Here is a 26117-nt window from a genome sequence, read left to right as displayed (position 1 = left end):
GAAAGAGTTATTTGAGGGCACCCAATATTTCTGGCTGATGCTTGGGTGCACTAGAGCAGAGAAATTTTAAATCGCGCTTCCACAGACAGGGTTGTGTCAATAGGTGTGTCTCTGCGTGGGTACATGCAGGAAGGGAAGGGAACAGAAGGCAGAAAACATCTGATGGTGGCATCAAGGGTAAACATGTTCTTGTGTTCATGGTTTTCCTTCCATTGCAATTTTCAGCCTTGCAGTTAAGGAATAGACTGTTCCTTCCAAAGAAAGCTTCCTCTTCACCCTCCTAGTTGGTTATAAATGGGCTAATGTCCTATAGATGAAGTGCTTAGAGACCTTTAAAACCCTGGCATCTCTGTGTTGTCAAATCTCCAGGTTTCCTACTTTGTGTAAAATAGCTGATCCCTTCTTTTTCCTGCTAAGCTCTGAGCCTTGATGATAACTTGTTAAACTAAGTTCCATTAACTAATTAGTTCAGCATTGTAGTAAAACCCAGAGTTGTGCAGGGCCTTCTAAGATAGTATTTGTAATATCGGTATACCACTTACTATGTTGTTTCTGTAAAAATCCTTGAAAACTGAACCTTCTTTTTTCTGAGCAATATGGACAGTTGGAAATTCCTTTATTTCTTAATAAAAAAAAAGGTTTCTAAAATTCGGACTGATTTGTTCAGTTAAATATTTCTGGCCAGTCAAAATATCTCCTTTAGATTTCTGCTTTTCAATGTTCTAATGCATGCAGGTCAATGGTGAAAAATTATTATGCTAAAAGTTGTTTCAATGTAGAAAATAAGCTACTTGTACTGCAAAATGCTTCATTTTTTTAAAGTAAAAAATAATACTGTGGCAGGTTAAACCCAACAATGGCACAAGTTTAGTGTTCTGTACACTACCTGTGCACCGTGGAAGAAAATTGCAAAAACACACAAAAAGCTTGGGGAGGGCTCAGGCTTTTGAGGATTTCAGCAGGATCATGTCCAGAGCTTAAAGTTTTGATTCAGTACCAATAGAAAAGAAATGCAAGGGAAGATTCCTGCAGACCTTCTTTCTCTTTCCCTGCTACGACAGGCACCACTAGGTATTTAGGATCTATGAGCATGGGAAAGCCAAGAACTGGAGAGTGAGCAATCATCTGGTTGATTGCTCCTGCAGCTCTTCGGTGAGACGGAGCTTGCTGGCAAGCCGCGAGCTCCTGCTGCAGAGGGCTGCGGGGTCCCTGCGGCAGCTCAGGCTCCTTAGACCCAGGCAAAATCCACAGGTTCCACATGAGATCCATGGGCCGATTTGATTTTGTCTGGTGGAGCTTCCTTCCCACAGCCTCCCTTTGTCACTGATCAGATCTCCTGTGAAACCTAATTATTAACATTGCATAACCCCCCAGATACATCAATGCATGAGTTCTGCAGGTAAACGAGGAGAAATCCAAGCTGGAAAGAATCCATCTGCTAAGCCAAGTGACCCTGCAGCTTCATCATCATTATTATTATTATATTATTATTATTATTATTATTATTATTATTATTATTATTATTATTATTATTATTAAGAGGAGGACTCGCCTCTGGTTTCTAAAGTAAACACAGGAGGTATCTTGGCAGAGGAACGTGCAGCAGAAAGCTGGGATTGCTTTCCCAAATTCTTGGCCGCTTCCCTCGCTGCATGTCAAAGCTGGTATCTTTGCCTAATAGTGATCACCCCTCCACGAGCTGATCACTATCTGGCAGCCTGTCTGCATTTCCCCAGCCACTTTGGGAAAGAAATCATTAAGGCTCCGATGCTGCGCAGAGAGGTCTGCAGGTGCAGCTCCTGGTTGCTGCCACCCTCTGGGAGTCCTTCTGCGGGAGGCTTCCTTCCCCAAGCACTGCAGGGTCATTTACCCCCACCAACCAGGGAAAACGAGCCCACTGCTGTGGTTATTTGCTCTTCAGCCAGCATCTTATTTCATCCTCCAAGTCAGAGATTTGTGTTAGTTTCTCCTGATCCAAGGACATCTCCCTACCCACTTTCTTTCCTCCAAATCCTACCCCTCCTACACGCTTCCTCTCTCTCACCTGGGTGTCTTCCCTGTTCATCAGCCTGACCACCACCAGCCTTTTTTCAGCCAGGCACTGAGTCACCAATCGCACTGAGAAGTCACTAGGCTGGAGAACAGTTATGTTTTTCTGAGGAACATCAAAGCACCATATCTGTTGAGTCACTTGGAGAAGAAGCTCTTCAAGCCACAGCTCCTGGTGTGCAAACACCAATCTCCAGCAAGTTTAGGGAGAGGAAAAGAAAGCTTGGTCCTTCTCTACATAGTGTGGTGATGATACACATGGTGCCGTCATTCTCCAGCCATGTTGCAGGAAATCAGAACGGGTCTGTCACTTGGTTACTCAAAAGACTGGAAGAGCTTTTCACCAAAATCACCCTTTTTTTCACCGAAATCACCCTTTTTTTCCCCAAGAGATCAGGAGATGCTTGGAGTAGGTGGCCTGTTGCTTAAGAGTCCACAGAAGATGGCTAAGAAAAGCAAGCTGGTTGTGAATAGATTCACATTACATATATAGAGAGCTTCACATCTCAAAACCAGATTATAAAACATTGACCTAATGTTAGGTCATTGCCATAGATGTAAGAAGGTGAGGGGTTTTGCTTAGCAGCCCGGGAAAATTGAGCTGTCTTATGGCTGAAACATCGCTGCCTGTTTCACTCACATCAGAAAAAACTTTGGGCTGAGGGAGATCCAATACATCCATTTCAGCAGGCAAGAGGTGTCCACAAACAGCGGTAAAAGTCAGTGCTGTAAAGCGAATTAAATCTTTCTCTTCTTTCTCTGCACCAGGTTTATTGCTGTTGTTATTCTTTCTGTTGTGAGAGATGATCTTTGAGAGACAATTTTTCTCTCTCTCAAAGTATATACAAATGCCAGGACATACACTGGCATTTTTCCTGTACCTTTGAGCGACTCATCAGTCTGTACCTCCTTAATTTTACTGAGATCTAGCTGAAACATGTCAAGGAGCCATGAGGATTTTTTCCCATGCAAAGTAGTTTCTTTGCAAAAAAAAAAAAAAATCCAGTTGTTCTGTTGCAGCAAAGATTGCCATTTCATTTTAAAAAATAGTTTTATAGGCAGCAAAAAAATTCTGAGCTTTTGTCTCATGGCAGTCCTGCAAGAATTGAGCTCTAAGTAAGAGTTGACTTCCCTCTGGGTTGGGGTGTTCCTCATGGCCTTCCTCCATGTGGATTCTCTGTTGTCTAACAAGGGTCATCTTTTGCTGCAGCCTTTCCAAAGCAGAAGGAAGGAGCGGTTAAGGAGGTCTCTGCCCTCTGTTCCTTTCCATTTTTTTCTAAAAAGAAAAACATAAACCTGAAAAGCTTCAGTGTATTTTTGGAGGAAAGTTTTTCTTCCCAGGCTGACTTTCATGTCCCTTTCCCATACACCTTTGGACCAAGATCCAGATAAATATTCTCCTTAGTCCTTAGTCCATCCTGTGTACAGAAATGGTCCTCAGAGGGTGTACAATATACTCATATATGAGTTTGAACATTTGATTCAGTATTGATCAGTCCTTGAGCCTTTGAAAGGGGCTGAATGGGATGAGTCTTGTGACATTTCAGATGAAAGGAGAAGCAGATTCTGTGATGAATGGATGATATGAAAGGAAGCACAACCATAATTTATTGCAAAGTAGTTAAATGGGATTTTGATGGATAGTGCAACTAGATGAAAAGCTCTTTCAGGTTTGGGATATTTTTCTTTTTTTTTTTTTTTTTTTACCAGTTCAGTAGTTCAAGATGGAAGCATCTTTTCCATAGTTGGAAATCAAGGATTTGATCAGGAATTCTTTTCCCACAGAAATCAAGATATTTCACTTAAGTTTTGAGGTTCTGAGTATTTTAAGATAAACATAAAAGATTTTTACACAGAGTAAAAATTGTAGGGAAAACAGCCCTCCATAAAACTGTATTTTAACAATGGTCAGAAAAACTAAACTTATCCTGAGTGCTTGGCAAATGTGGCAAACTACACAGATACGTGAAAAGCACTTGGAAGATTTCAGGGTGGGGTGTTTTATATATATGTATTTTTATGGGAAATAATAGATTCATGTGAAAATAATGCCCAGTCCTAACTGGCAGTTTCAGCAGAGTAGACAAGCTGGTGTAGGAGTTTGCTGTTCCTCAGATGATTAGGGTTTGGACGCAGTGACAATAAGAAACAGCAAAATTCCTGATGCAACTGGAGCTGTGCTCTGGGTCTAAAAAGGAAACAGTGCTTGAGATTGCTCAATCAAAACCTCTAATTTGGTATCGATAATTAAAAAAAAGCACACACAAGTGTAACAGAAAGTTCCTTACTGACTGTCTTGGTGCAATAGAAGTCCCTAAACACATGCTCAGTTTTAAACACGTGCTTAAGTCCCATCGCTTACAATATTAGCTTGAAGCATAGACTGAAGTGCTTTTCTAAATCAAGGCTTCCTGCATTTTCCTTAACAGTATTTTATGACCAGAACGAAAAGTAGCTGTAGGATCCATTAGAGGTAGAAGGGAAAGAAAGAGAGAGAGAGAGTGCAAAAGGAAGGAAAAACAAAGAGGAGGAAACTTTATGGCTCCGTAAACAGCTGTAAGCAATGTCTCTGGTCGGGTCAGACCGGTCTGAGTTGACAAGGCAGTGTCTCCAATTATATAGCATGCTGTAGCCTGTAAAAATGAAATCAATTTGTTATTTTTCTGGGAGAACATTATAGCGTGAGTTCACACATTTGGTGAGCCTGATGACTCAGTGAAAGCCAAAGAAGGAACTCGCAGACGTGTGTGTGTGTGCACAACTGAGTGAGGGTATGCGCGTGTGTTTGGTGTGACCAAATGCAGATTCAGAATACATCCTTGGAGGAAAGGGCAAGACATACGGGTAAGTTGTTGTATTAGAACGGTGGACAGTGAAAATTGTGTTGTTCTTAGAGGGTTACCTAAACACCACAATGACAGTGCTTTCCATCCATGGTTCTCATTTCAAAATTGGCTTCATCACTAAGGAGTTTCAGGATAAAATTCCCCCAAGCACTTAAGCACTTAAGCAATTTAGAAGTCCAAATCCAATCTTCACAAGGATCTGAGGTCTTTGAGCCCAGTCCTCCAAGGTATTTAGCACTGACATAGCCCAGAACAGACCTCAATTCAGGGGGATGAGCATTAATGAGAGGTTTGAAACCACAATATATAATTTATATTGCTGATCATTTAAAAAAGGTTCAAGTTGGAATGCTTTGGGAATGGGGGGAACTAGGAGGCTTAAGACTAGCCACACTCCTAATTGTTATTGAAATTCATAGTAGAAGTCCAAATATTCTTAAATACTGTAGGCATTTTTCACTGCCTAATATGTTGCCTTCTCTCTTCCCTCCTTTTCCCTAATTTGACCCAGAAAATCTGATCTATTTTCATTTAAAACTTGATTCCAATGCCCAAGATATAACAGCATTATACTGGGTAGAAAGAGGCAGGTTCTCCCACAGGCCAACCAGTCATTGCGTTGCAAACACACACATATACATACTTTCCATTTGTCATGAAACCATGATAGGGGTTAGGCTGGGAGAAGTCAGAAGTAAGGCAGCAAAGGTGTTTACATGAAACTTTAAATTACTCTTCTTTCATTTGCAAGTAACTGTTGTTCCTCATCCCAGGTAAATTTATCCATCAGCAATATCATTAGATGAGTTCATTATAACCACGAGATTTACAGCTCTCATAAACTGCAGTGTAGGTGGCAGATTAAAATGTTAAGGCTTATACATCTCTAATACCCTGTACTGTGATCCTGGCAAATCTTGTAAGATAAATGGAGCTGGACGGAGGCAGATCTCAGCGTGGAGACCTCCAGGGAGAAGCCCCAGATGTGGGATGTGGTATGGAAAGAGTATCAGAGTCACTGTGTCCTGGAGCCAGGCTTGAAAACATGGTTTGAGGGGCCATTATTCTGTTGGATGGGTTGTTTTTCAGATGACATGTATGACAGAGGCGTTAACTGCCTAGGGTAATTAAAGAGTTCCTGAGACTTTTTGCAAGGAACCGGGTTGCTAATGCTCATGTTCTCTCCTCTTCTATTCTGTTCTGTAGATCCTAAGACAAAGACAAAGGAGTATCTCTTGCACTTAGCCTGGAAGGTGCTGAGTGTTGTGGTGCGCCTTAGTTCCTGTGGGAATTCACTGTCCTGGCCAAACCTCATCTCAGATAATTACACTCTACTTTCTTAGCATCCACTCAAAGCTGCCATTGACTATGTTATTTTCCAAATCCAGACCCAAACTACTGTTGGGTGTTATAAATAATCTGCCATGGTACATGTTAGAGACAGCTGCCGTCTATCGCTCAGCAAACACTTTCCTGGGTGTCCTCTTACCAGTCGTCCAGGAATTTCTGAGATTCAGCAATAAAGGGTGAGATTCCTGGTCCCTAACTTTAGCTTGCTAAAAACAAGGTGTCTAGTTTACGCTCATCACTTTTCCACAGCCACTGCCGCCTCCTAGGCATCTCCAGTGATTCAGCCCACCTATCTGAGGCACCTATCTTAGGATGGGCTGAATTGCCCTCTGGAGATGCTGATCTTGCTCCACGGACTCTACTAGTAGGCAGCTAACTTGGCCAAGATGCCTAACTTTTAAATGGTCAAAGTCAGGTGAGATGAGTCCCACGCTTAGAGATCCTCTGATGAAAGGTGCTAGAGAAATGCAGTGCTGCATCATCATCACCATCATTATTATTAATGCAGGGCAAGGGTGAGGGAATTATTCATGGGAGAAAAGTTACCTCCATGCCTATGTGTTTGAAGGATCGGATCCAGCCGCAAAATTATGTACCTACTTTCTCGGTTATAGAGAAAAAGAATTTAAATATAGCTCTTGTGCCCTACTTTAGGATGAAAGAAGAGATATCTAACAAGAGAAGTGGAAAGAACAGATAATACAGTAGGTTTCAGAGGTTTTTTTTTTCCAGACTAGAAGAAAAAAATTCTGGAAGGACAGGTGCCTGCACAGTCAATATGGTCTGTCTAACAACAGGCTCAGATTTCTTAGTTCTTTTTGTGAACCTCTTAGGAATAGTCTGTCAATAGCCAGATGCTCAGAGACCAAAGGTTGAAGAACCCACTGCAATAGATGTTACAGACACTCATAATTTCTGAATTAAAATATGTCACTTCTGTAAGTTTTGTTAGAGTGCTTAGGCTTGGATTTGATTACTACTGGGCAATATACAAGAAAAAAACCCCTTTCAAACTGGAAAAATATATTTTCATGATAACCAGTTACTTGATTCATGTATTCTAGAGTTAAAGCTATTGCTTTGTTGATCTATGTTAAGGTGGTTTTCAAATTTTCAACTAAAACTTTAATTAAAAATTCCATTATTGTTCACATTTTGTAATTGCTTGGGTTTGGGATAGTTTTAATGTCACAGAATAAAATCAATTCCATCCAGGAGGGACATTATTTAGCAGAATGATTTCCTTTTCCAGTTAAAATGAAGGGGTTTGGCAAGTTCCATTTCCTTTCTTTCCATTCTAAAATTTCTCTAAGTTTTATTTTCATTTTCTTAGTGTGCTGGTTTTGGCCGGGATAGTGTTCATTTTCTGCACAGCAGCTGGTATGGGGCCGTGCTTTGGATTTGTGCTGAAAACAGTGTTGATAACACAGGGATGTTTTCGTTATTGCTGAGCAGCGCTGACACACAGTCAAGGCCTTTTCTGCTCCTCACATCACCCCACCAGAGAGGAGGCTGGGGGTGCACAAGAAGGTGGGAGGGGACACAGCCGGGACAGCTGACCCCGACTGACCAAAGGGATGTTCCAGACCACACGATGTCATGCTCAGTGTGTAAAGCTGGGGGAAGAAGAAGGAAGGGGGGGACGTTCGGAGTGATGGTGCTTGTCTTCCCAAGTAACCTGTTTTCCTAGAGATGGCTGAACCCCTGCCTGTCCATGGGGAGTGGGGAATGGATTCCTTGCTTTGCTTTGCTTGCGTGCGTGGCTTTTGTTTTCCCTGTTAAACCGTCTTTATCTCAGCCCATGAGTTTTCTTTCACCCTTCTGATTCTCTCCCCCATCACACCAGAGGGGAGTGAGTGAGTGGCTGCGTGGGGCTCAGATGCCAGTTGGGGTTAAACTACAACACTTAGGGAAACAGAAAGATAGTCACAATGTATGCTAGAATATCGGTGGTTTTCTGTGAGAAAGAATGCCATTAAATGAATGTAGATTTGTTAATTTTTCTGCCTGTCCACCCACCTGGCCTCTGCGTTCATGGTTCAACTCTACAGAATTGTTTCATGGAGACTGAGAATTGATGTATGCTATAGAAGTGTAAAAAAACACATGGTAGGCTCAACTACATCTCCTGTGCTTGGTCCCTAGCTCTGCTTCAGATGTTCTCGAGTATCCTTCCCAGCTTATGGTTTTCCATGCTAGGCAGGCACCAAAAGCTCTTCAGTCATGTATGCCAGCCCTCTGGGGTGAGGGTTTGTGGGAACTGAATCAAGGCTGACTTATGGATCCTACCTCATGAGTCTCTTGAACATTCAGGTGCCATTGGCCATTCATGGCAGTCTCCATTTTTGGAAAAGTTCACAGCCTCCTAGTAGCTCAGTTCTCCTCAAATGTGTTTTCAGGTATCCTCAGATGCATGAAGCTCATGTTACTCAACCTTAGCAGCCCATGGGGGATTATGGGTAGGACACCAGAGAGGGCCTAATTCTGATGCTGTAGGATGGAGTAAGGGCTGCTCACTAATCATTTGCACACAGATTCTGGCCTAGTACAAGGAGATGTGAGACAACCCTGGCTGGGTTTTCCTTATAGCCTGACAGACCTATGAAGACTTCTCCAGCCACCTTCTTCGCTTCCATATTTTAGTGTCATAATACCAAGGCTGTGTTCTGAACATGCATCTTTTCTAGATAGGCAGCTCTGCACAACTTGTCCCCTTCTTCACAGTGTGTCTGAGATTCATCTTCAAAGAGTTAGACGTGGTACCATCAAGAGGCAGACAAAATGAGTGAGAAGGGAAAAGGGAGTGAGGTGAACCTCTGGAGATCTGAACAGGTTATGAGAAAGGATTTGGAGGAGGTGTGACATCCTCCTGTTAGGGGATCCCATGCAAAGGGCGCAGCATGGGAGAAAATGTAGGGCATCTGCAAGCGAACATTAATCCCCTCTATTATAAGCAGTCGGACATACTTTGACTTAATTTCTGCGGCAGGACTGGCTGTCACCTTGCATCTGTGTAAGGCAAAGGGAGCAAAGTCACTGTTATTGCTCAGTTTTGAATATTCAGCGGGGACTTAAGTGCTCTCTGGGTCTCATCCTGGGTCACTAGACAAGTTACATTCTTGCTGTACAATATTAATAAATGCAGTTATTTTACTTGTGTTGGGGACCCCAGAAGGATGTCCACTGAGGAAGTTCTCAGCTGCGCTTGGAGCCAGCAAAATGCCTTTCCAAGATGAATAGCAAAATAGAGCTCTTACAGAGTTCAAGAATAACAGAATTCAGGAAGAAACAAGTAGGTGTACGTGCCTTTACATGCTGCTACTGATGTGTCAAGGACTTTTGACAGCCATAGTGAGAAGGTAGGGACCTTGAAAAATCAATAGAGTGGTGCTGTAGAGCAGGGTCATCCAGGACTGAAGTCTTTTCTCTTTTTCTGAAAAAGCTATGAGCATATATTTCCTGTGTGTTTCCTCCTCTTAAATGGGCTGAGGTGTCCATTCCAAGAGGGAAGGTAGATGTAATTTATTAAGAAGGTGGCCAGGTACTTATTTACAACGGCTCTGCTGAAGGAGCAGATAGATTGAGATAAGGGAAATGAAGAGCTCTTTAGGTGTGTTGGCAAAGAAAAATTCTCACTGAAGGTTGAATTAAATACTTCAGGGTATGCAAGGCTTAAAGATAAGCCAAGAACTTTGGCTGTGGACATACAGAATAGTGTTTTCATGGCTCCTCCTGAGCTAATGGGGAGAAAAAGCTAATTGGTTTGAAAAGTACAGCTCTTTGACTCTTTCCCTTGGTTCGAACTTGAGCTGTACCTGTTCTGGAGATGAGTGTTTTTGTAAAATTGAATGCTTCATGAATTCTCTAGTGAAAAAGAAGAGGTTGGTGTCAATGCATCCAGGAAGTGTTGGTGCTTAAGAAATTTGATGATGTCTGGTTAGACCGCAATAGATGACACTTGGACCATTTCTTGACACCATGTTTCCAGAATCACCCACATGCAGAGGGCAGTTTAGAAGCAGATCGCAGGAGAGTAGAACATGCAAAAGGCAGGTTTAGTCTTGGAAACAGTCAGAAAAATTAATGAAGGGAGCTACTAGAGAGTTAACACTGAAACGAGCTTCTGATTTTTATAAACTTTCCCGATGTTTTCTAAATGTCTTGGTTGTTGGGTTGTTGTTGGCTTTTTCTGGGGGGAGAGGAGGGTTAGAAGGTTCATAAAGTTCACATTTAATGATCAATACAAATTACAGGAAGCTGAAAAGTGTTTACACCTGGAAGCTGGAAGCAAAGTAGATACCAAAAGAGGGTGCTCTGATAGATGTTACCACACTCCACAGTCTGCCAGTGAGCTAGGAAGAGGACTGTGCTTAGCTACATTTAACAGCAGAGGCACTATCCATGGCGAGATGTTTTGAGATTCCACCCTGTATCTTCAGCTGAAAGTCAAGTGACTACACACTCCTCCATGAAATGCCAAATTTGCATTACACTGTCTCAGTGCCTGATGACGCCTTGAGAACAAGACTCTTGCTGGAGATTGTCTTTTGCAGATTAAACTTCCCAGACTGTAACATAGATCAAAGCAAGGTGTGACTGTTTCCCTACAGTATTGAGAAGGGAGCAGTGTGAAAAGCAATTAAAAGTATTTCTACATGTTTTTATTTTTTTTTAATCTTAGATGATCTGCCCAGCAACGGAAACGAATAGTTGAGGGCACCAACCTATAAACTCCTCTTCCTATGATTGGTGTTTTCACTCTCCCACTGTAGTAACCACCAAGAAACACAGACAAGCATGAGTTTGACTGTTCACTTAAATTAAAGTTTATAAGACTGGAATCCTAAAGCTTCATCCAGATCCTGTTGGAACTGCTCAAGAAGGCCCTCCTGGCTTCACAACATGATGGATGGAGCCTACAGCAGGTTGATTCTATCTCAGTGGATGCTTTCACTTTGGTGGGATCTGGATGGAGCACTTCTGAAAGCTTTGGGAAGGATGCTAGTTGATGTGGGAACAAGCTCTACAGATGTTTCCACCAAATTTAACTTCAGACACTGCAAGTAATCCATCCTGGACTCCTTGTATAGTGAGTGACTGAACTATTCTGTGAAAGATGAGTCAGAGCAAATAAGTTAGTGCTCTTCTCCGGAGGCTCAATGAAGACATCTATTTCTACCCATTGTTTATAGACATATGGACCATCTATGTCAAGCTCCTGTGCCTAAAGTTAGCCTCTATGAATACCTCCCAACTCCCAGTCCTCAGGGGTTTGAATGGGTTGAGATTTGGAGATGTGGCATCCTAAGACTCCACATGCCCAACAAGGCCACAGGGGCAACACACCAACAAGTCCTCTGAAGCCTGAAACAGTGTTTTAGACAGTGTCTTTAGTCCAGAAACTGTGAACCAGTGTTTTGTATGTAACTTAATGAAACAAAAATGTACACAGTGCAGTCAAAGTGAAAACACCCTTTGGCTTCATATGGGCTCCATTTCACAGGTGTTATTCTGCCACTAGTTGTTTCCTGAATTAATCTAAAGCTCAAGAAAACCCACACTGAGCCACTTAGATAGGGAAACAAGTTAACTGTGTCCTTTCCTTGGTCATCTTCTGTGGGTTCCTGCAGGCTTCTGCAGGAGCTTGCCTCCTTCCTACAGCTGAGTTCTCTGCATGGCCTTTTACACAGCACTTAGCTTTCCTGGGTGGAACTTTTCAAGGAACTTAGCCATCCCAGTTGTTAGGTATCATGGCATGATTCACCTGGAGACTTTTAAGTGCAGACATATCCCACTCAACCAGTCACCCAGGCTGTCTTGATAGTCTAGCCAATACAGTCAATGGAGGCAAGGCCATGATTCACCTCATCCCAAAGCAGACATCTGAAATGGGGCAAATGAATCGTGCCTTAGAAGTGCCTGTTTCTCTCCACTGACTGATTACAAAAGCAGGCTGGGGTGAGTAGATCAGCTGGAGATGTCCATGTTGCAGAAATGAGAAGGTAGGTGAGATGAACACAGTTCCTGATCAGTGTAAGCTGCCTTCCTCCCTCTTTTAATGCAATAGAAAGAGAGGGGTGCTTCTGGAGGGTAGTTCATGCTGTTTGTCTCATCTTCCCTCCCTGGGGCAGGATGAATTGTCCTCTAATGTTAAGTGAGATTAATCTTCTCCCAGAAGTGCAGCTGAAGTGGAAAGAGGCATATAAGTTCAGGAAATCAGCTGAAAAATCCTTTGCTTTCCCAGGTATCTCCTACCTTGTCCACCTAAAGTTCATTTACTGGAGGGCACATTCTTGGCTGAGCTAATTATCTTGGTCCTAGACTCCTACCTAGAGCCATTTGGGATCCAGAAATGGATGTCCCTATGTCTCACTTGCCTGGAAAAGACTGATTTGTAAAGTCTAGTCTATGCACAGTTAGCAAAGCCACTGAGACGTGGTACCTGACTATCTGAATGTCCATCTCCTTTTCAATTATGTCCCCTCTGGACCAGGTACCCACCAGGAAAGGAGTTAACTGGCTGCAAGGACTCTTCACCTATAAAAAAGACAGACACTTAAAACATTTTTTACCCTAGCCTAGAGAAGTGATGAAGTCAAGTTAATCTTCTTGTGAACTCCAGCAATGATAGAATTGTTGTACCTTTTTTTAGACAGAGCAAAAGAGAGTGAAGGCACATTCACTGACTGCCCTCTTGATAATTCAAAGACACCAGGCTGTTCCCAAATGAAAACCACATAGCAAAAATGAATGTAAACAGAAATACACACTGCCCAGGCAGGTTTCTGTTTGTCATTAGTTCTGAGCAGAAAAGTCAATCAAGAGATTTAATTAGAAGAAAAGGAAATTATATGCTAAAAATCCCTTCAGTTTTAGTAATCAAGATTATTATTAGAAGCACCAGTAAGAACACTTTAAAAATCTATCTAATTAGCTACATATCTGCTGATCTCTCTGCATAGCTGACTTGTTTGTCTCTAAGGCTTCAACCAACATAATGGTTCATGGACACTCCTTTCAACAGACTTCCATTTGGCTGAGCACAGAATTTGCATTCAAGTTTTGTTGGAGTTTTTTTTGTTGTTTTTTTTTAATTCCACTCTCCTCATTTTAACCAAAGCAATTCACAGATTGAGGGTCAAAGCTGTATCTTTGTGACAGTACAGCAAAGCTGGCATTGTTTTGTGAAAATACATCCCTACTTTTAAAAATTGGCAAATTGAAACTGGTGTGAAAGTAAAGTGAAAATGTGCTAAACTGGTACCCAGAAGGACACTGGTAGCCATTTTAATAATTTATCTTTAAAACACTTCAACCTGATTAGAAAGCCCTAGAATTAGGCTTTGCAAAACACATGCTTGGATTAAGCAGGTGTGGAAATGCTTTGCTAAACAGTAGAAAATCTTTTCTAGACCATACCTTCAGGGATGTTACCAATATGCCCGGCTTGGCTCCCGGTCTGCACGCACCTGTGCATGAATATTTCTAGTAAGAGGAGCACTGTTGTTCACCCAGGAGAATAGCATTGATATTGGACCCATATTAAGCCATAGGAGAGTTTTCTCCCCAAAGTTGTTTCTGTTCTAGCAGAGCTACATTTCCATCCCCTTTGCTCTATAGCACAGGAAATTTAACTGCTTATGGTGGTGAGTTTGTGTAACGCTCCTTTAGCATTTAGCTCAGGGCTGGTTTTTTGTAGTTCTTAAGGTCCAAACTTGAGTCTCTAGGGTCAGTTTCAGTGCACAGAAGTTAAGTTGGTAAGGTTCAAATCCGCAGAGCACACTGCTGAATTTTGTGATAGTTGTCAATTTTTGGTGTTCCCCTTCTAAATACTTGGAGCATGATGTCTTCTACTGTTGGTGTTACTACTTTGTGTTGCTCTGACAGTGCTTTTGACTGTCTAATCCTTGGGCTTTCTCAGCTGCCAAAATTTCCTATAAAACCTACCTGTTCTTGTATAGGTGTGCTTGGCTTTCAAAGAAAGAAATAAAGGTTTGACCCTCTGGTGACAGAGGAAACTAGCTGTATGAGCTGATCGTGTTTGGGAAGAAGAAACAAAATGATGGATTAAGGCTTTGAGAGGATGAAAAAAAGGGAAGGAAGATATTAAAGGCAGAATTGCTTACCTTGTTGGGCCTGTAGGGAACTTCAGGAGAGAAATGCTGTTATTTAGGGAAGGGATGGCAGTGGAAAGTATGTTTTCTGGACAGGGGAATGCTGAGGCACTAGGATGTTGATTTTCTGTTCCCATTCTTGTGAACCAAGTACAAAGGTGAAAGCCAGCCTGACAGCATCTCTTTTTCCTTGTTTCTTTTTTCCAGGTCTTTGGCAATTGGTCACCAGTATTCTTCCTTGGGGACTCAGCCCATCCTCTGTGGGAGCATCCCAGGACTGGTACCCAAGCAGCTACGCTTCTGTCGGAACTATGTGGAGATCATGCCCAGTGTAGCAGAAGGGGTAAAGATTGGGATCCAGGAATGCCAACACCAGTTTCGAGGGAGGAGGTGGAACTGCACGACCGTCAATGACAGCTTAGCCATCTTTGGGCCCGTACTAGACAAAGGTGAGTGTAGTTCTACAGGTTTGGCAACAGCAACATCCATGGTGGAGTAGCAGCAGAGATCTTGAGAAACCTACTGTGAACTCATTAGTTCTGATAAAGTGTAAATGGAATATGGGCTGCTGGAGACAGGACTTGAGTTTAATAAAGGAGACATGTGACACAGGCAGGGAAAATTTTATTGGCCCAGGGCCCCACCCAAGCAGTTCAAACCTGACCCAGAATGTCTTTTGTAGACACAAGAAGATAATTAAGCATTCTTATAGGGGTAACAGGTACATATGTACCTCCCCAATCTAAGGAGGGAGGTTACCCACCACCTTCATGGTACAGCCAACATCCAGTCGCAGGTTACCACTGTTTCTACCTCAAACCTCTACTGTGGTTGTATAGGTGGTCCAGAGAACAGGAAAATGCCCCATTTGACAGTGTGCAGAGAGTGGGGTCATCTTTGACCCTGCTTGGAGCAGGAGGTTGGACTAGAGACCTCCCAGGGTTCCTTTCAACATGAATTATCCTGTGATCTTATGCCCCTTGGAAGGAACACAAAGGATTATTGTGTTTTCTGTGGTCAAGCTGGACGTCTGGCTCCTTTTCTGACCCCATGTCATTTCATGCCACATTTTCAGCTCTCTTGATGATTGCAGAGGGGAAATGGTGGGCTGTTGGGGATAGCTCCTAGGGCCTGGACTTATCAGATAACATCAATTTTGATACCGTAATGGGATACAATGAAGATCAAAGGCCCGAGGAAATTGCCCTCAATTAATGGTTCTGCTTTCATTGGTTATGAACATGGCAAATTAAGGCAGGGTGCTAGTTCAGGCAATTAATTCTGACACAGCAGCCGTTGATATAAGTCGGAGCTCTTAGAAACGTTTTGCCTTAAGTTGTTGAATGCAGTGGGATTTAAGCACTTGGCTAAGTCTGAGTATCTGTTTTTTCCCCCTATAAGTTGGCAGGATCATATTTTAACCCATAAGAACTGTTTTATTTTTCTTTGCCCTTGAGGTATGCTTTTTAAAGTACAGCCTGCTCCTGCTGGTCTCAATAAGATTGGGTCAAGCTCTGCCTTTCCCTTTAGCACAAAGGGGCTCATCCAAGAGGCAGACTCACTTTGCATTTGATTCCTGCCCAGATTCTAAGTCCAGGTGCCCTGTGCAGAGCTCTGCAGGAATATGGCTGCTTTCTCTTAGGAGATCACCAGCAGAAGAGGCTTGGAAATCTTCCTTCCTTCCTTCCTTCCTTCCTTCCTTCCTTCCTTCCTTCCTTCCTTCCTTCCTTCCTTCCTTCCTTCCTTCCTTCCTTCCTTCCTTCCTTCCTTCCTTCCTTCCTTCCTTCCTTCCTTCCTTCCTTCCTTCCTTCCTTCCTTCCTTCCTTCCTTCCTTCCTTCCTTCCTTCCTTCCTTCCTCCCTCCCTCCCTCCCTCCCTTCCCTTCCCTCCCTTCCCTTCCCTCCCTTCCCTTCCCCTCTCTCTGTCTCTGTGTCTTTCTCTCTCTCTTTCTCTCTTTCTCTCTTTTTCAGTTTTGCAAAAGAGTAACAGTTACAGGTTAGTCTGAAATTACTTTCTCTGGAATGAAGGAGTAGCACTGTTTGACCTCACACGAGAGAGGAGGGAGCATCTGGGAGAGTTTCAGGGAATCCCCTGAGTTGGAGGTTGCACGTAGGATACACACTCTACATACTCTACTGAGTATGCAGCTGATCTACATCCACCTTGGGGTGGGTTCTTCCAGCGTTTGCCATCTGGAGATAGGGGTTTGGTTTTTTTCCGTGCTGCATTAATCAAGAAGAGACTTGGGCATTTCCTCTTGCGTGAATCCTGAAAAATAGGGCAGCCAAGAGAGCACAAAGCCTCGATTTGTGTCATGGCGGGGCTTCCACCAGCCAGAACAGGCGTTTTACACGCACTCAGCAGGAGAATGGGTGATTTCCGCTGGTGGGGTTATCCCGTTAGAGCTGAGGCACCACATTAATGCTGGTATCACTATTTGGGTTTAGTGGTGAGACACCATCCCAAAACAATTACATCTGTAAGATCTGCAGTGTGGTGCACTTAAGCCCATATCGAAGTGTCACACCACAATGTTTTGCATGCAGTTAAAGCACCCGTTCTAGCTCCATCACTCCTGGGTGCCTATAGCAGTTGCATTAAGCCAGCACAGCCAAACTGAGTATTTTTCCCACACACGCAAGCCCAGCGTGACTTGCCCAAGACCATTCACTGGGCACAGGCAGTAAGTGAACCGGATAACCCAATGTCTGCCTCATCACAGGGCTGGATGTCCTCAAGGACACAAGGACCTCATACCCCGAGATGGTCTGGGATTAGACACTCCACATCTCCTGTAGCAATTATACCCTGTGCATGAGGAAAGCAATCCTCACATCCTTGCTGACCAAAGGAGCCCTGATCCTACAAGCTGCCAAACTCTCTTACCTCACAACGGTGTCGACATGAAGGGTCTGTCCCTGCCTGAGACTGCAGGCTTTCGGTAGCTGGGCTCAGGGAGGGAAAGAAGGCTGGGACGATTTCATAACTGAAGAATGTTGTTCCTTGAGGGAGAATCAAACCACCCTTCAGTTTTGCTTCACCTACAGCAGGAGGGGGAAGAAAAAAAACAGCTCAGTCGCATTCTTGTGCGGCAGATCCCCCAGGGTAGGAACATATTTGAGCTCCTACCCAGAAAGAGAGAAGGAGGAAAAGGAGAAAAAGCAAGCAAGCAAGCAAAAGTCTATTTTGCAGTTTGGATTTTAAGTCACGCAAGATCTAACTGCAGCTTCTCATCTGAGTCAGTAAGGACCCCATCCTCCCTTAGCACAAACCAGCGCAGTCACTAAAGCAACTCCCTTTTGCCTTACACGACCATCTGCAATTCTTTCATTGAAAAGGACCGATTTTAATGCCTTCAGGAAATACTTTCTAGGCCCAAATCTCTCTGAGACTGCCTGACTGTCTGGCTGCCCTTGCTGCTTTGGTATCTCATTGCTAATTCAGGGCTAGGCTTGAGTTGTGATTCAGCAGTGCCAAACTGTCACCCGACTGCTCCTGTTAAGAGCCGTATTCTGATATCTCATCTAAAACCAGACTCTTTTTCCCCATCAGCCTGTTTATGGAAAGAAATCCCACATGTTTTAGCTGCAACTATATTTACGTGTTTTTTTTTTTTTAACATTTCCATGGCCAGGCCTAATGAATCACATATTAAACAAGCAATGGCATTCATAAGCTCAGCTACAAGGGAATGGTGATGGTCAGGAGATCCAGACCTGCTGCTCTTTGGAGGCAATACTTGACAGGCTTGACCCTCTGTCTCTCTGGCTCTTTGTATGTCACTCGGGACATATGAAGAGCAGAAATCCCCCATCCCATCCAGCTATTTGATTACTCTGTTTTGCAGGTCCTTGGCTGTGGAATAAATGTTCCCTATTCAAAGGGAACAGATTCCCCTTCCTCGCTATGCTGTGCTACCTGCATAGAATCACAGAATCACAGCATCATTAAGGTTGGAAAAGACCTTTAAGATCATCAAGTCCAACCATCAGGGAACCATTCAGGCATTAACAGGAGGTGAAATTGTTACAGGGCTTTTGGAAGAGGGTTTTTCTCCTCCTTTGTGGTCTTGGGAGTGTCTCAGAAGCTGTGCAGCTCCATGGAGAAACATTCAGATAGGTGCCACTGTTGGGCCTTTCTTGCAGAGCACTAGGAAGTAGATATCTCGGGTACGCTAGACTACTGGAATGCAAAGAACAGGATGCCTACATAGGAAAAGAATTGAGCCTGATCTCTTTCCCTCTACCTAAACCTAGTATCTGTTTATCAGTCGTATGAGGCTACAGATCACGCAATTTCTAGTCTCCCAGAACTTCAAATCTCAACTACTGGGCAGCCAAAAGAACTCCTCACTTGAACTTTTCTAACAGTAATTTCTAGAGGAAAAAAATAGTTCTTATTTATTTCTTCACCTGTATTGTGTGAAGCAGTGGAGCAGAACATGGCCATAGCCACATGACCTTAAGTGATCACCTTAGCCACAGTTCATGCCCAGCTACTTACCTGAGAGGTTTGGCAGTTTGTAAGGCAGTTGCCGTATCTTTCATTTTCCCAAGGACAGGGGAAGATTTCTGAGTTGCCTTTAAAAATATACAGGATAAAACTTTGGTGTAGTAGAGGGACACACCATCACTGGCAACAGAAAATGTACTGTGCAACCTAACAGACATTTCCTATCTCAAACTTAAGTGGCATTTACTGGGGATTGTGTCTTTCACCCTGTTTTTAACATTTATGGACTGAAGACGCTGTTCATGTTTAAGTTGTGGTGCATTTTCTAGTCTCTCCACACCGTGCGAGCTCTCTTTGAAACTCCTCTGGGCAGAAATATGAACTGATCTCAAGAGAAGTAAGACAATAAAAAGTTATCATGGCCCTGTCTCTTTAAAGGACCTCAGCACATAATTAAGTCAAAATAAAAGTTTCCTCCCTCTCCTTCCCCCATTCAATAAAAGCAAATTACCTCAAACTATGTAAGCCCCCGGTTCGTTTAAATTTTAAAAGGGAGCCCTTGTCTATCTATTTCTTTCACTCACTCCCACCTCCTTCTGTTAAAGACTGGCCAGGGCTTTAAACCTGCCAGCTGGACTGAGAAATGGTTAATAGTTATTGTGGAGGAGCAGCTTTTAATGAACTATTGAAGAATGATACATTGATGGAGTAATGGGAGTTTAAGTCGCTCTGTAATGAAACAGGTTCTCAGCGCGGACCCATTGTGGTGTAAATACGGCACGTCTCTCCCACTGTTTGGTCAGGACTAAATAGCAGAGGCCAGAGGGGGGTCAGCTTATGGGGTCTCCGCTTTAGTTAATCAATCTGATTGGATTAGGGTCACTGCGATCCCTAATAATGTCAAAGGTTATGCCAAACTGGATTAAATGCTTTGTTGGGGAGGGCTCAGATTCTTTCAGCTTTTGCCGACAGGGCTTGTTTATTAGAGTTTAACACTCGTGCAACCTTGGGAAGCCGCGCTGTCCCTTTTTGTACGTCGGGGCGTTTGCCGGCGTGCGAGGGGGTTTGAACGAGCCGGGGCGGGTGCGCGCGCGTCCCGTTGCTTTGTCAAGTGTCTGTGCCCGTCGGATGTGCCCTCTGAGGACATATATCAAATTCCCCACTGGACAAATGAGAGCCTAATGGGTGATACAGAGGCTCAGAGGCATAAATTCATTCCGGAAATAATTGTTGGCCATTGCCCCTGCTAGTAGGCAAATGATGAGAGTCACAAAAGCAGTGAAGTGACCCACTGTTCATGCCCCACTCGGGTTAACCCCATTCCTGTCCAGCAAAAAGATGTTATTTTCGATACAGATCCTGACTGTGCAGTTACCAGGATGAGCATGGACTTAAATACAGAGTATTCGAGACCACTTGATTGCTTCATTATTAAACCGCTATATGTCTTGCCTTCGGTACTTGTAACTCATATCAAAGTGGGATGGGATAGGATGGGATGGGATGAGACCCCCTTGTCATCTTATCCAGGCAGACCATGAAGAATTACTATTATCTTCGCTCATTGTGTTCCTGAAGATGACACTGTCCTATAGACACGGCAGAAAATGATACCAAATAATCCCTTGAAGGCCACCTGGCAATGGAAAGGGACAGCAATAATAGTGTGTTATTGGAAGAGGTACGAGATCTCTGGCTCTCAAACACCTCTTTCCTTCTGCATGTTTATAGCCTGCCAGGACTGTCAGATTATCCAAGCAGACTTCTTGCATGACGCAGACTGGAGAATTTCACCTGAAGACTCCTGGAATGAAACCAAAATCTGCATTTGACTACGACATCTCTTCCCAAAGGACATCTTGCCTTGACATACCACCAAGGGATAGACAATCCATCTACCTCCCCTTTTACAACTCTCTTCATTTCTAATGCAACACTGCTCTGGTGTTGACAACCAGCCACTATATTTTCCTTTGCTAGATTCAGAATAACTCTTCTAGAACAGAGCATTTTCTCTGCTACTTACAATTTATGGAAAGTTAAAACTGAGGTCTGCAGAAGAGCAGTGGGTCAGCAAAAGTTTGGGTCCATTACATCAGACAGCAAGACAGGTCAAAGCAGTTCCATTTGATGCTGGGGTCCTCTGGAGCATGATTGATCTGATGTATTGTAGACAGTTAGGATTAAATTATTCACACCCTGAAGTTTCTACATCTCTCCATCAATCACTGAGGGAATCCAGGGAGACCAGTTCTTGGTGAGAAGACTCCTGCTTCCAGGGACCACATGAAGGGCAGAGCAGGCATTTGTCTTGCTCGTGAGATACGTGGGATTCAAGTCACATCCAGTTTCATATGGGGTGCTGGGCACTGTTACCTTTTCAGCTAGGATTACTTTGGACTCTGCACCTTTTGGGGATAAGGCCCATGTCTCATCTCTCTCAACAAAGCCAAAACGTAGCTGTGTTCATGTGTTGACTCTTTTGTCCCTGTTACTACTGTGGATGAGAAAGCTCATCCTGTGTCTAGCAAAATCCATGTGAGTTTTTCCCCGGGTTTAGCAAGAATGGAACAAGACTTTAAAATTCAGTTATAAATACCTGGGAGACCTAAGTCTCCTCCATATTTCTTTCGTGTTGTGTCGTAACAATATCGCTCCACAGGCTCTCTGATAGGGCTGATCTCATCTACCAAAGTTAGATGTCAAAGTCTGAGAGCTAGTCACCCCAGGCTCCCTTTGTAGTCAGTGGAGAGCAATCGGCATCTCCAGAGAGCAATTCATCTGACCTATCTTAGACACCTATCTCAGGATAACATGAATCATACCAAGATGTTTATTTCTCTCCATTGACTATAGAGGGAGCCTAGGGCTACAGGCTCAGACTTCCATGTGCATTTCTTAGAGGCCCAGTTGGGGGGCAAAGAGTTCCCACCCCCTGTCTTTCTCCTGTTAGAAAACAGTCCTGACATCCAGCCTCTGTTGGAGAGGCCATTTTACTAATGCAAGAACATGGCACTGGAGAGGACCTCCTGGACCACTGAATACAGACAGTCCCTTGCTATTTCAGGCATAAACCCATCTCATAATGTCTTGCATGATTTAAAATTATTATGTTTAGCAGACCTCATCATATTTTCCTGATGGCATTCTGGCATCTCAGTTGTCTCTGTGCCAAATGCTTCCCCCTCTTTCCCTACTCTAGATCAGACTTCTCCACTTCTGCAATAAAGTAAGGCATGAGCAGAAAGCCACAAGATACTGATCCATCCAGGAGGTTAGTTACATGTAGGAGGTACTCTCTGCTCTCTCATGAAACTCTTCCCAAGAGGATCTGATTTCCAACCACACCCCGTCTACCTCTCCGCTAATGGCAATTTGGGCAGCTGCCCTGGTATCAACAACAGAGATCTACAAACTCTACCCTGTAACTATGGGGAAGGAAACTGGAAGGATCAGGATTGAAAATGTGACTATGCAAGCTCCATTCAGCCGTCAGGATGCATAAATACTGTAGACCAGAGATTTGCCAATGCTGCTGAGAAAAAGACTGGCAGATTCTGGCTCAAGACAGAAGCATCATTTGTGTTTAGTGTCACTGTAAATTGAGCTTGGAGCTGGGGATTACTGCAGGGGATGAGACAGTCATAAGTGCCAGCATATCGCTGCACTGCCCGAGTCCACGTTCCAGCCCAAAGGTACAGAACAGTCCATATTCATGGTTATGGCATTTCTGAACTGGCTGTTACCTAGCTAGCTTAGTACAGGCAGCAGCACTGGGGAGGAAATGCAGTTTGGGGAGGTCTAGATGAGCTGTAGCCACATCTCTGGTTTGTAGCCCACATCAGTAGTGGGAGATTAGCAGCTTCTGCTGAGCCTTGGCAAGAACTGCAAGTTGCAACAGCAGCAAACAGAGATGCTGAGGAAACTTGCCAACGTGTTAGTCCTTCAGCCTTTGGGAGCAGGATACCGATGAGGTGGTAGAGGAGCAACTTCTCTTACCGCTGGAGCTACTGGACAGTGAGGTCACTGTCAGAAGGGGTCACTTCAGCCTCTTGTGGCTTCAGAGGTGTTCAAGGGCAAGCACCGGGCAGCCCTCTGGTGCAGTAGATAGCATCCAGAAGACTCTGGTTAGCACCACATGGCTGCATTTGCCTCTCCGTCCCCATTGCCACCAGGTTTGGTGGGCTCAAGTGTAGTCTGGGTTTGGTGGGCTCAAGTGTAGCCAAGGCTTCGTAGCAAGAGGCCCCTGACCCCGTCACCTCTCCACCTGCAAAGTGATCCCGGGATAAAAATCTGACTCTTGTGCATCTGTACAGTTCTCTGGAGACGAGACAGCCCATCTAAAGGGTTGTAAACAGCCAACACCCAGACGCAGGCTGCAAACCCGGGAGAGCAGTGACGGTGAAAAGGAAATGGCAGCAATGCCAGGAGCCGATCCTGTTTGCTTTCTGCGCTCCCTCTACCTCCCACTGCACCAACCCTCATCTGTCAACCCTGACATGCAGATTTTTCTGGCGACTAAAACATTAGACGGGGGATCAGGGAGGGGAGAAGGAACAAGACAGCCCGTGGCTACAAAACCGGTGGCGTCTCTCCCGGCGGCAGGAGGTACTGGAAACTTCTGCCTCGGGCGCCGTGCACAATGCGACGGGCTGGCAGGGAGCGGGCTGCGCGGAGTTATAGATTTATTTCCTTCCCCCTTCCCTCCCCTTCCTCCCCTTTCCCTGCTGGGTACGTTGCATTCCCCAACTGGGCTCAGGCTGGTTGCAACAAGGAGCTCCCTCTGCCGCATCCCAGAGTGCCAAGTCCAAGCGTGGGAGCTAGTCCTAGACAAAAGGGAACAGTAGAGGGAGCTGATTAGCATCCCTTTGTCCCGGGAGAATCCCGGCCCCGAATGGGCCCTCGGCGCACAACACACACACGCATGGACGGGAGCCAAGGAGGGAAATGGGGACGGCGGAGGCTTGGTCGCCTTCATCCAGGCACTGGGGGGAAGGGAGACGCGGTGGGTTTCGCCCCTAAGCACCGCTATGGGGTGGGTCCTGAGCCAGGATGCACCGTCCTCTGGTCTGCAAGGGTGGTTTTTGCCAGCTGAGGAGCTAGGCATGTGTCTGCCCGCAGTCCTGTGTACCAAACAGCCAAAACAAGCAAAGTCTTCTGACAAAGAGGGATCCAAGCCCGTGAATGTGGCTTTTCTTCCCTCTGAGATGTGTTATGAGCTGGCAGTGCTGAACAGACGTGGGGATTTTAAGGCCAGAAGGGGCTGTGGGATCATCTGGTTGGATTCCTCTGTAAGAAGCAGAGAATTTCCTCCTATCCCTCCCTGAGCAGATATGACAGGGCAGCAAGAGGAAAAACAGGGAGTATAAAGAAGCCCTGAACGCTTCTTGCTGTGCTATGGGCTTGCAGGGCAGGGAACGGGGCTGTCTCCTGCAGAGCAGACAGCTGAGGCCCTTTTCATCATGCTCCCTTGCTGCAGGAGGAAGGTGCGCCTTGATGGATCAACTTCTCTCATTCCTTGCTCCCTCAGCCCCATCTTCCAAGGAGGAGAAGGACTCTCTGGTCATCCAAGAAGGTCCATAGGATTAACAGAGAGGCAGGGATCCACCACCAGGAGAGGGAATGGTTCAAAAGGGTTGTTATGACTGTGTTTGGGTTTCCGCTGTGCACATGAACGATGTGCTCATAGGAAAGATTAAGGCACAGCTGACTTAGGACTGAGCAGTGAGGGCACAGCAGGACTAAGAGGAAAGCAGGCTTCCGGGGGCTCCAAAGTCTTGGGAGATGCAAAGTCATAAATCAGAGAGCTTCATGGGAGGCAGCACCCAGCTGAAGTAGGTAGGGACTTCCACCGCTCCAGGGTAGGCAGAGCTGCTGCATGGAAGTGACATTTTTTGAAAAAACAGCATGAGATGGGTGAAGCCGAGGTAGCTGAGGACTGTGTGAAATAGACCCCAAGACATCAAGCAGGGACGTGCATGGTGCACTGTCTCCTGCTCACCTTCAACATACTCCCATGTGTCACAGATGTTTCTGGAGAGCGTTGCCTACAGCAAATCACTGTAAGATGGGGCCATAGAAGGGGGCTATAGATATGTCACAGTATGGATACACTTTAGGGAAGGACTCGAAAGAAACTGTCATGGCTTTGTTTCACAGAATCACAGAATCACAGAATCACTAGGTTGGAAAGGACCTTCAAGATCATCAAGTCCAACCTTTAATCCAGCACCACCATGTCCCCTAAACCATGTCCTGAAGTGCCACATCCACACGTTTTTTGAACACTTCCAGAGATGGCGACTCCACCACCTCCCTGGGCAGCCTGTTCCAATGCCTGACCACTCTCTCAGTGAAGAAATTTTTCCTAATATCCAATCTAAACCTCCCCTGGCGCAACTTGAGGCCATTTCCTCTTGTCCTATCACTAGTTACTTGGGAGAGGAGCTTTCAGGTAGTTGTAGAGAGTCATAAGGTCTCCTCTCAGCCTCCTCTTCTCCAGACTAAACAACTCCAGTTCCCTCAGCCGCTCCTCATAAGACTTGTGCTCCAGACCCCTCACCAGCTTCGTTCGGCCAGGCTGTTTTAGGAAGTAGAAGGTGGCATGGTGAACCTCAGGTAGGCTCTGGAGCTTTGGCTGTAGGTGACCCTAAAACCTGATGGCGAAGCACAGACAGCAAGCCAGAAAGCCCACCAGGGCCTGGGACACACTGAGCCATCCACGTGGCTTGAGGTGGAACTCAGGAGTGTGTACAGGTAATGAGTAGAGGAACGGAAAGTGTCTTTCACTTTTTATTTCATCATGACACACCTCATCCTTCCTAGAGAAGAAAAACAGTTTACAAAGCATACATGTTATTTGGCTGGTTTCTCCAGACCCAGCCTGGACCAGTGACAGGGAGCAAGGCAGAAAAGAGAGGTTCTGGTTCTGGTTCTACTGTGAGGGAGACCGTGGAGCAGGTCCTCCTTCCTCTGCATCTCCATATCCCACAGAGTGTACCACAGAAATGACTGGATACTTCAAAGAGACTGGTACCAAAGTAGGTCACATGTAGGGCCCTGCAGCTCTTGCAACATAATTTAGGTAGTTTTATTGGCCTACTTATGACTCTTGCTCTCAAGTTTGATCGACAGGGCAGTAACACTTCATGGAACACTTCCTGGTAGGCTGCAGTTTGTTGACTAAGCATCTGGCACAATTTCCTCTCCATTATTTCCAGGTGCTAAATCACATTAAATGATAGCTAATAATTATGGTTTATCCTTTCCTAATCATGCTACTTTCCCAGGGAAGCTGTTGCCACAGG

At 44.7% G+C, this 26117-nt stretch overlaps 1 protein-coding gene across 1 annotated transcript in view; it reads left to right on the top strand.

The window, feature by feature from the left end:
- The window catches only part of WNT3A (Wnt family member 3A), a gene marked incomplete at its 3' end in the record, with an annotated part of 88023 nt that overhangs the window by 36255 nt on the left and 25651 nt on the right, over window positions 1-26117 (top strand). Inside the window, exon 2 of the mRNA XM_082015169.1 lies at window positions 14567-14808. Coding sequence (XP_081871295.1) covers window positions 14567-14808 — 242 coding nt within the window. The remainder of the gene's footprint in view (window positions 1-14566; window positions 14809-26117) is intronic.

Source organism: Phaethon aethereus (genome assembly GCF_964289735.1).
Source record: "Phaethon aethereus genome assembly, chromosome: 2".
NCBI classification, from domain to species: Eukaryota; Metazoa; Chordata; class Aves; order Phaethontiformes; family Phaethontidae; genus Phaethon; species Phaethon aethereus.
The sequence above is the reverse complement of the archived record's forward strand: the minus strand, read 5'-3'. Positions and strand labels throughout refer to the sequence as shown.